Source organism: Chiloscyllium plagiosum, chromosome 17 (genome assembly GCF_004010195.1).
Source record: "Chiloscyllium plagiosum isolate BGI_BamShark_2017 chromosome 17, ASM401019v2, whole genome shotgun sequence".
NCBI lineage: Eukaryota > Metazoa > Chordata > Chondrichthyes > Orectolobiformes > Hemiscylliidae > Chiloscyllium > Chiloscyllium plagiosum.
In genome coordinates this window covers 37,472,288-37,484,093 of record NC_057726.1, presented here as the reverse complement: position 1 = coordinate 37,484,093, position 11,806 = coordinate 37,472,288, and the positions used below count along the sequence as shown (strand labels likewise).

The following is an 11,806-nucleotide window of genomic DNA, read 5'->3' as shown; positions in this document are numbered from 1 at the left end:
TGATGACATTTGTGTGAAGTACACTTGAGAGGCTAAGCTATAGTAAAGAAACGACATAAATGCAAGTAGTGATTGTTTTTCAGTTTGACAAAAATTGTCGAAAGAAAACTGTGGCTTCTAAAAATGCTAATGTGATCTTATGTCTTTGGTAATTGGTTTGAATTCTTTGTGAGAGTCTACTGCACCTCTTCCTTATTGTGTCAATCTTTCACCAGACCTGCAGAGTCAGCTTTCATTACAAATTACAAAGAAATTATCATTACAAAGGAATTATATTTGCCACGTCAGCAGTTTACAACAAGTCACAACTGTCTTTAATTTCCTATTTAGCCGATGGGATTAAAAAGTTGTTTAAGCAATGCCACAGGAAATCCAATGGTACCAATTATTTTTTAACCACGATTTCAGAAAGACAGTGGAAACAGTAATTTTCCATTTAGCTATGTTAGTGTCAAATAAACATAAGGTGGAATAGCTCAAAGATGAAATTGATTTAAACCATGATTTTAGTTCAAAATATAACAGATAAGTGGAGTAGGAGGCTACCTGATAGAATGGACAATATGCCGATTGCAGAACTATTCTGTCACATTAGCACCAAGTGGCAACATTAAAAAATAAAGCTATGATATAATAATGTTGATAATCGGAGGATGCATTTAAGCACATCAAAGTCAATGGCTTGAAGCCATAGGTATTAGTAAGTTTTATTAAATTACGCAAGACATAATATATATTGTTAATTTTCAGAAAAAAATCACTATCTACAATCAGAGCAACTTTCTATTTAAATTTCATCACTAGAAATTTTAATGTGGAGTTGATCATTGCACTGACTCTCAGTTGAGTTGCATTTGAAATCAAAATAAAGAAATTGAATATTCTGTGAAAGTTATTTTGGTCAAGTAAGCACAGGATGGAATGATTCAAATGATGAATGATTGGTTTAAACACTGCTTTCACTTCAACATCTAACTAATGAGTAGAGAATATGTTTTATTCCTTTTCTCTTCTAAGTCACCAGTTTTCTTTTATACTTTCATCAAAGCCTTCACTCATTGGATATGTTCAATTATTGGATACAATTCAATTGTTACTGCTCATACCTGACGGAAAGCTTTGTCGAAGAAAGTGCAGGCAACTATTCCCTATAACGCTCATCAGTGTTTAGCCTGATCCTGTCATTACCTGAAGTCCACACACATTCATTTCTAATATGGAGTACTGGATCACAATCAGAAACTCTGATCAACTGTTTCTTCTATAAAGCATTTACAGAGCCTCTGCCACGCCCTTGCTAAGATGAAATATATAATTAACTGACTGGTGATCCAACTCAGCAATCTTAGTCTGTAATGCTCAATTATAAATTTGGTAATCTGGTTGATCCATTTCTATAAGGACTTTTACACTTTCACTCATGAGTTTTGAGATCTTCCCTATTCATGCCATTTCCCCAAACTCCTCACTGAGCTTAATCAATTAATAATTATATTTAGAAACATTCAAAAGGACAAAGACAAAAAAGCTGTTTATCAAACTTTAAATCATTGGAAAGATAATGAGAAATATATATATTCTATGTCACTGTTAACATTATGAAAATAATGAACAACCCCCCCATTATAGTTCATTTGGAAACCGTTAAATATTGTTATCTTCTGTGTTCGTAAACATTGGAGATGGATTGAGATTTTTTTTGTGAGAACACTGTGCCTTTAAGTTATTAGTTGATGTGATATTCAGCATGTCTAATTAATATGTAAATAAAAGTTAATAATGGGAAGCAAAGAATACAAAAAAAAGTGTAAGAGGCAGCGAAAAGCTTTCAACAGCTTGTATGAGTCAGCAGCTCTGGATCTTTCATTCACTGTGACTGCAAAAGAGAAACCTCACACCACAATGCAAAAGGAAACTACCAGAATTATAACACATTCATACCTTGTATTTACTGTCATAGGTACAGTGAATGGTAAACATGGCTTAAAGTTCCTGAAATGTACATGAGCTACAAAGCACGTTGCTTTCACTGCTATTAACAACGAGCTATCAAAATTCCAGAAGGATTTAGAAATGGAGTGTGCATCCATAAAACCTCATGTTTCCTTATAATTTTCTGATATGAAGCTTGTTCATAAGAACAGGATGAGTACCTTAATTTGGAGAAATATGCACCGTAACTCCCACAGTGATGACAGTGATATATCTACTGATGAGGAGCCTCTCTTTCGGCAAAGCTCCAATGAAGAAAGCAGAGTAAATGTAAGTATATATTATAGTAGGAGTTGGAAAACAGCTTTTGTAATGCATTTTTCAAGCATGAAAAAAATGTAATAGTTTATGAAGTAGAAAAAAAATGAAAGTTTCATTCCAGAGAATGACAGTATCAAAATCATTGTACACGACATTGTGATGGATGTTGATAAAGTACAACTAGAAATCCGAGTCAGTTATGCATGAATATAAGTACACATGGATGCATTTTTACATTGTCGCATATCACCAGTAAACCCTCCAGAATAAAATATCTGATTTCTGTTCCCTCTATAAGTTAGAGAAGCTACCTAAGGACAAGTACAGACTGAACATCATAAATACACAGCTCCTGAATTTCAGCAGGTCACAGAGTTAATTCACTCTGCTCCTTTTGCAAAGTTCTGACATTTCCAATCATCTACTTTTGTATTTCACTGGTAGGGGCTCCTAATCTTTTGTTGTGCATTTCTGTGTTAAAACCTGATGCAGATTACAATTGAAATGTGTCAATTTAATTCTATCATTGTTCCTGAATGGCTGTTGTACATGTATACTTATACTGGTCATAATTTACACTGTCAATGAAAGGAGAATAAGTGGTCTTCTTTGATAGAGGAGTTGATTTTGATTAACTGGTTTCTAACAGTACAATCTCCACCAAATGGTGTACATTTCTGATATGTTCTGCATATTTCACAGATACAGAAATATGTATAAAGTATGTATAACTGTATTTTGTTTTAAAAGTTGTGTTCTGTTTGTGCAATCATTGCTCTCGAACTATGAAATCAATTCAACATGCAAAACAGAGAAGAAAATAGAGAAATGAATGAGATCATAAGCACACTGGGTACATTTGATATAGATATTCATAGCTGCCATTAGGAAAAGATGACAATAAACACAGAACTACAGTGTCATGTTCTACTCAACGGAACTGCAGACTCCCATGTAGCAAAAACAGCAGAAATGCCGACTGTAGACACATCATTGTGATATTTTCCACCAATATATCATTTTATTATTTAATATTGCCCATTTACAACATTGCCCAAAACTAAATTACATGTAAAATCCTGGTGGCAGTCTTGGAATTGGGGGATGGTGGATATGAGGTAATAGGGGTAAGACACATTGAAACAGTGGTTTCCCTTGGGGACATTTTCTAGTGGAGTCAAGAGTTTTGCATGGAGTATAAATTCCATTTCGGTCATACAGAGGAATTTATTTTTATTCCTGAAAATGGAATCAATAATTTACAAACCTCCTTCAACAGAATGATTATAAGAATACTTTTTGTGATGATGCAGCTGTAGCTCATTGCTTGTCTTTGAATGGAGTTAAGCAAATAAACATCTGTTGCTCACATCCACAAGGGTCGAGAAAGCATTGGTACTACTGTTTAGTAGATTTAATAGGTTGGATTTGCCCACAGGCTTCAGCACTTTGAACTAAAGATCACTGGGTTCTTGAGTCCATGATTACCAGCAGCAAGACTGGCTGATCAAATGTCAGGGAGTTGCCTCCTAAGTGGTCACCTCTGCATTCACTGTACTCCTCAGGACTGTGCGTGGATTCCTAATGCTGCATCTCAAACAGAAGTACTTGAGTCTTGGAAGACCCATGTAGAGAGGTAGGAGTTGCTGAGGTCAGGGACTTCATGAGTGGTTCAAACTTATAGTGAAACCCATTAGGACTTTCGTAATAGAGGGGAAACCCTTCAAACAGAATTATTTGGACTACAGGTACAGCGTCTCCTGACCACAGCCCCATTATTGGAGAATCAAGCTTTCTGTTCAGAGTAGCAGTTGTCCTGCTGCAGGCAGGCAGTCTCCACTGAACTGGCAACTTCCTCATATGGTGATGGGCAACTCCATCTATGGCCAATGGCAATTGGACCCTAATTAGGGTCTCATCATTGTTTAGTAGCTGCCCACCTCTGTGAAGTGCACATGTGACTCACTTTCAACTCTCCACTAGAAAATGTCCCCAAAGGAAACCACTGTTTCAATGTGTCTTACCCCTATTACCTCATATCCACCTTCCCCCAATTCCAAGACTGCCACCAGGATTTTACATGTAATTTAGTTTTGGGCAATGTTGTAAATGGGCAATATTAAATAATAAAATGATATATTGGTGGAAAATATCACAATGATGTGTCTACAGTCGGCATTTCTGCTGTTTTTGCTACATGGGAGTCTGCAGTTCCGTTGAGTAGAACATGACACTGTAGTTCTGTGTTTATTGTCATCTTTTCCTAATGGCAGCTATGAATATCTATATCAAATGTACCCAGTGTGCTTATGATCTCATTCATTGAGGCAATTCACTGGCTGGAATTTGATATATTTTGGCTGTCAGGCTGGAGAAAACCGTTGGATACAGATAAGAAAGAGCTAATGCTGAGGGGCTCCACAAGCACCACTTTGATGTCATATGAATCTCTGGGCAAAACAGATTAGGATCTCAGAGGAGTAAGACATATTATCTACACTCTGCAACAAATGTGTCTATAATATGAATCTAACCAATAACTAGTTTTAACATGCAAAAATAAATTCTTCAATAGGACAATCTCTTCTAGTTAGACCAAGAATTGGTTTTCTTCAGCCACCCTAAACCAAGCAGACCCCACACCTAAAAAGGATGGTGGCAGCAAACTTATACATAGTAAGGTGCATGTATCAGAAAGATCTCCAAGGACACCTTATCCTTTTATAGTGTCATAGAATCATACAGCACAGAAACAGCCCCTTTCAGTCCAACTCATCCATGCCAATCAGGTTTCTCAAACTAATCCAGTCCCATTTGCCTGTATTTGGTCCATATCCCTCTAAACCTTTCCCATTCATTCACCTTTCAAAATGGCTTCCAAATGTTATAACTGTACCTGCATCTACCACTTCCTCTGGCAATTCATTCCATATACACATTACCCTGTACATGAAAAGGTTGCCCCTCAGGTCTCTTTAAATTTTTTTCTCTCTCATCTTAAATGTATGCCTTCTAGTTTTCAATTCCCCTCTCTGCTCACCTTATCTATGCCTTTAATGATTTTATAAACCTCCATAAGGTCACCCCTCAATCTCATTTGCTCCAGGGAAAGAAGTCCCAGCTTAAACAGCTCCCCATACAACACGAACACTCCATTTGGAGTCAGACTCATTCACAAATGTCTATGTCTTGCCGTACAGACATTCTTTTTCAATAAAGTTAAACCAAGGCAAATGCAAAATACACTTGGCCCATTTTCTACTTGACAGGAGAAGTGTACATCTGCATATACTTCTGGGGATGAATTAGAATGGTGGTCAAGAAAATTATCATGATAGCAGATCTTCAGGGAAAAGATGGAACTTTCTCTTTGGTGAAATGTACGTTTGTTTGACCTTTATGTCCCTCATTAAAACCTTCAAAAGATTTGCAAAGCTTGCAAAACCTTTGACGTTGAGTAAAAATGGTCAAAAATGCTGAGTAATCCATCCACCTGTTCCTTCTAATATAATGGGAAACAAAATTAAGAACCTCACAAGTTTAGTTTAGAGTACTTACATTGTGGATCTGAAGTATTTTTCTCTCAGGTTGTCAAAGGTAGTTCTATTCAGGTGGAAAGCAAAAAAGCAAAAGCAAACTACAAAACGTCTTTTTGAAACTTGAAAGCTTTTTTTAAAAGATTTATGGGATGTGAATTTATTGCTTTCCCTAGTTGCCCTTAAGAAGGTGGTGGTGAGCTGCCTTCTTGAATCATTGCAATCCATTTGATTTAGGAAGACCCACAGTTTGTGAGACAGTTTTGTACCAATGACACTGAAGGAATGGGGCAGCACAGTGGCTCAGTGGTTAGCACTGCTGCATCACAGTGCCAGGGACCTGGGTTCAATTCCTGCTCTCAACTGTCTGTGTGGAGTTTGCACATTCTCCCCGTGTCTGCATGGGTTTCCACTGGGTACTCCAGTTTCCTCCCACAGTCCAAAGATGTGCAGGTCAGGTGAATTGGCCATGCTAAATTGCCCGTAGTGTTAGGTACATTAGTCAGGGGTAATTGTAGGAGAATGGGTCTGGTTGCTCTTCGGAGGGTCGGTGTGGACTTGTTGGGCCGAAGGGCCTGTTTCCACACTGTCGGGAATCTAATTTAACCTAATCTAATATATTTCCAAATCAAGATAGTGAATCCCTTGGAAGGGAACTTGCAAATGGTTCCCACATATCTGCTACCCTTGTCCTGGATGGTAATAGTCCTGTATGTTTCTCAGTACAGCATATTCACCAGCACCAGCTGATCCAAATAACACTCAGTTTAAGTCAGTGATTGTCATACAATTTATACAATAAGCCTTAACATTGCTAGCAATTCTCATTGAGAATAAGCTATCAGTACCACAATCATTGTTACAAAACAAGTGCTGTACAGATTTCTCCACAGAGACAATCCAAGGCAGATACAGAATACAGTTGGCCCATTTTCTACATGATAGTTTCAGAGAATTTGGCATAATTGGGGTTAGTTTGGAATGCTGTTCAAGTAGATGATCTTTGTAGCCAGTCTTCATGATGGAGGTGACACAAACTCTTGGATGAAGTGTATGTTTTGCTGCATTGTGCCCTTCTTAATATTTTAAAGCATGCTGCTTATGCTGTTTAGTATACAAGTAGTCCTGCATTGTAGCTTCACTAGGTTGACACCTCACGAGTAGAATTGTCTTGTCTGCTCCAGCCATACCCTCCTGCACTCTCCGTTAAACAAGGGGGTTGATACCCCAGCCTGATGGCACTGAGAGAGCAGAAAATATACTGAGCTACTATGTTACAGACTGTGGTTGGATATACTTCTGCTGCTAGTGATTGCACACAACAGCTCATGGATGTTCAGTTTGGAGTGACTAGGCCTATTCAGAGTCTGTTTCATTTAATACAGGAGGACTACCACACAACATGATGGTTAATATTCACAATGTGAATGTGAACTTTGTTTCCATAAGGACTTTTAAGTGGTCACTCCGACCTATAATGCCATGTTTGGACATGTCTCAGACAGATGTATTGGTAAGGGCAAGTTCAAATATATTTTTCTGTCTTGTAGGTTTCCTCACCAACTGCTGCAGGCCCAGTCTGGTAGTTGCACCCTTTAAAGATTCCACCAACTCAGTCAGTACTGGTGCTACTGAGCCATTTTGGAGACTGACATTGAAGTCTCTCACTCAGAGTACATCCAATGCCCTTGCCATATTTAGTACATCTCCAAATGGTGTTCAACATTCAGGTCTACTAATTCATCATCTAATGGTGAGAGTTGGTGCTAATCAGCAGAAGTTTTCCTTGCCCAGGTTTGCCCTGATGCCGTAAGATTTTATGGAGTATAGAGTTAATGTTGAGGATGCCCAGGACAACTGTTTCCCCAACAATACACCATGATGCCATACCTCTGGTGGCTCTGTCCTGTCTGTCGACCATGACATACCCAGGGACAGTTATGGTCGTGACTAGGACATTGTCGTTTAAGGTATAATTCCACAAGTATGACTAGGAGGCAGCTCATTCAATTTTGGCACAAGTTCCCAGATGTTGGTAAGGGGTCTTTGTCATTGCTTTCAATGCCGAGATAATTCCAGATATCCTATCCCATTCTTTAAGCCTGTAATAGTTTGATGCAACTGAAGGGCTTGGTAGGCAACTTTAGAGGATTGTTAAGAATTAACCCCATTGCTGTACATCTGGAATCACATGTAGGACAGACTTAATTAAATGTTTATCCTTTACACTGACAGAGTTCTGGAAAAAAAATTGCAATTTCAACAGAACAAAGAACGTATCTTCCACTTAGAACTTGGTGCCCATTTAGCAACAGCCTACTACGTTTATCTCTCTAAGTAAGGACAGCAATTTTCCTTCTCGAAAGGATATTAGTGAACCAGATATCAATTGGCAGAGGTTATATGGTTGCCATAAGTTTGGTTTTTAATTTCAGATTTTATTGAATTCAAATTTCAATACCTGCAATGCTAGGATTCAATCTATGTCCCCAATCATGAGCCTGAGTTTCTGAATCATTAATCTACTAATATTACAACTATACCAGTACTTCCTCTGTTCTCCACATGTTCTAAGAATGTGCTGAGAATGTGTACCCATGAGATCTTTCAGCATCTACACTGATAGTTTCTTAAACACTCATTCCATCCTTAATATTACCTACACCAACATACCTATTGTGACTATTTCAGCACAAAACAAAAAACAAACACCATCATACACAATAAATCAAGGCTTACATAGGTATAAACATTATAACTGCAAGGACCACAAACTTCCACCTGCCTAAAAGCAAAGCCTTTAATCCTCCCGATGACTTATCTCTTCCAATTATGAGAAATGTACCTCAAAGAATATTTGTTGACATGTGGGGTTGGAGAGCTTAGCCAGGGAGATGTCTTGTTTTTTGTGTTAATGGAAATAATGAACCTTGGATTCACATTAGAAAAATTAGAAGCTAATTAAAAGCTAAGATAAAGATACTGGGATGTATTTCAGGTTTCAATGTCAAAGAGATACTATGGATTTTGAATTAGAGAAACAGATTAGCGAGATATTTCTGGCAACAATTACAACTGGGAAATTTCAACAAGGGTTCTGAATGTGAGCAGGAATAAAAATATTCATTTCTTCCCTATTGTCATGCCTAATGTCTCACAGATGTTTCAGAACCACATGATCAGTGAGGTGATTCTTGGTCTGATTTGGCATTGAACTTAATGTTAGGAAAGATTTTGGAAACTGCATCATATCACAATTGAGTTTACTTTAGGAATCACATCATATAATTCAACAGAGGCCCAATATTAAACCTCGTCAAGCTGCATGCAATATTAAAAAGCCAGTCTGCACCTTTTCAAAGTGAGGTGCATTCTAGCTGGAACAGGAGCCAGAAGCGACTGAAGATGATATTCTGAGCAGATAGAACACTGTTTAATAATGAAACATTGTGCAGCCCATACTGGAAGGTTATCAGTAACAGCTCTGGGGGCCTTGGTAGATTGGATGGAGACGAGATGAGGGCTCCTTTATAGACGTGGAGCCAGGCAGCTCACCAGACCAACTGTGAAGGTAATGACAACAGATACCCATTTCAATGTAAACTCTAAGAACCAAGATATCGTGCCTGTTACAACTGAATGAGTTTACATGTATGGTCAAGGTGAGCAAATTCATCTTCAAATGCTTTTTCTTACACAGGCATTACTAGCTCCATAAGCTGCTCCATTCACCACCCACTAACCTCAATCAGCTACTATCATTCTCAGTGCCAATTTATACCTCGCTTCAGAATTAAGCTAGATTGCTGCAAATACCAAACCGACAGCTCACAGCCTGTACACACTGTTAGCTATTCAAGCATATCAGGTACGTCACCCAAACCACATTCACTGATACACTTCCTTCTCAGAACATGGTGCATAACAGGCCACAGCATCTAACTGACAGGGGGTGACAATAAATAGATATCCTTACTCCATTTAACAGTCACACTAAAGAAGTGGTCAAAGGGAAGCTGAAACAACCACCCTTGCTTACTCCTTTTTCTGTTAAATACCAAACGAGTTGCAGCCTGATGAGACAATTGTGCAGGAACAAGATGTAGTAGAGGAAGAACTTCCTTTGCTTGATTTCATACATGCTCAAATATTGACAATTCCACACACTTTAGAGGGTAGTTTAGAAGTAAAAGTTTCACACAGTTTGACACTAGGTACAAGTGATCTGGAACATAATATTATGGAAAGGAAATGATAGATCATGTGAGGTCGCAACATGAGCTCAGTTGTGGAGACTCAAATGAGGACCTCTGTTGGACAACATACAGAAAGTCACTGATGGGCACTCATAGAAGTGATGTGAACATTGACAGGCTTGCCAAAAGTTACCCAGTCACTGTCAAGGAGCACAAGGGAAAACAGCTGCAGCATTTATGAAGTCTTTGTGCAGAGACATCGTGTATATTGTTCTTAGCTAATGGTGAGGTTGGCGATTTATTCCTAAAGACCCTGAGTGGATATGAATGTCCTTCTCTCACACCTCCCTGCTTTCTCTCTTCTAGTTTGAACTACACTGTGTTGCCTCAGCTCATTATCCTTGTCATGTTTCATAACAATGGAACCTGCAGCACCCTTGACTAGGAGCAAGTGTGAGCAGAATATATGATTTGAAAACTAAAACCTTCATCACATGTGACATCACTCGCTGCAGATTTCACTAAATAGCAGGACAAACCACCAAACTGAACAACTCACCCAACAAACTCAACAATAGCCAGTGGTAATCGATTAAAGTGGTTGATGATCCTTTTAATTAGCATTGATGGGAGTCCACCATGTGGCTGAATGCATGTTCAACTCTGTGACTCTAATAAAAAGCATTAGTTGAATCATTCAAGTGAAAAATTGCATCAATGGAGTTTAATCAACATTCCACATTGATGGACATTCTGCCTACTCTGTACTCTACAACACACACTCTTAGCACCCATGCTAACAAGCTTATCAAGTTGCTGTACAATAAGTTCCATATCAGAAGAGTATGTGCAATATTTTTTGTGCTGCAAGCCAAATTTTGCCTTGATAGGAGGTTCCTCAATTAGATTTTGTTGTCATCAGCCGTCCTTCGGTTCAAGGATGACATCTAATCAGAGTCATGAGTTTCAACCGAGGGTCTTCATGGAACTGAACAGTCTATTTAACAACTAGGTTTAATGGCTGGCAGGCAGGTATGTAAGGCTGTTACAAAGCTGGTTAGACAGACACAAATAAACAATGAGAACAATATTACAATATTATATAATAAAACAATACAAAAGAATTGTATAAGTAAATAAGAAGTTTCAGTGTTTGTAGTAGCTTTAAAAGTTATCTAATACCTTGGAGACAGTAAATATCCCTAACAATTCCTCTGGATTGATATTTTTTCACAGAAGTTGCTGACCCTTTGTCATAAGCAAAGGGATTTTTTTTTAGATCAGCAAATTTTAAGAACAATATTCATTTTACAAAGAAATCTGGTGAATTAATAGAAAGATATTCACAACACCCATTTACTCTTGTCCGTAACCCTCAAAATTATTGCCTCAACTTTATTCAAGAAAATAGCTAATGGAATTGGTTACATATTGAAAAGAATCTTTGGGCAATCATGAGAGTAGACAATTGGGCAAAAGTATTGAAGAAAGTCAGTCATGTATTAGAATGTTTATTTAAAGAAAAGGTAGGATACAACATCTCTTATGTCCAATATCTCTAATGATAAGAAAGTTAACATTAAGGCACTTTACCTGTATGCTCGTAGCATTCGTAACAAAGCAGACGAACTAATAGCACAGATCATCATGAATGATTATGATGTGGTAGGCATCACAGAGATGTGGTTACAGGGGGGTCAGGACTGGCAGTTAAACATGCAAGGGTTTTCAACCTATCGAAAAGACAGGGAGGTGGGCAGAGGGGGTGGGGTTGCCTTGTTAGTTAAGAACTAAAATTAAATCTATGGCACTGAATGACAT

At 38.1% G+C, this 11,806-nt stretch overlaps 1 protein-coding gene across 1 annotated transcript in view; it reads left to right on the top strand.

Moving 5' to 3' along the window:
- Positions 1–1,965: 1,965 nt before the first annotated feature.
- LOC122558381 (ninjurin-1-like) overlaps positions 1,966–11,806 on the top strand; it is a 41,020-nt gene continuing 31,179 nt past the window's right edge. Inside the window, exon 1 of the mRNA XM_043706889.1 lies at positions 1,966–2,262. Coding sequence (XP_043562824.1) covers positions 2,122–2,262 — 141 coding nt within the window. The 5' untranslated portion in view covers positions 1,966–2,121. The remainder of the gene's footprint in view (positions 2,263–11,806) is intronic.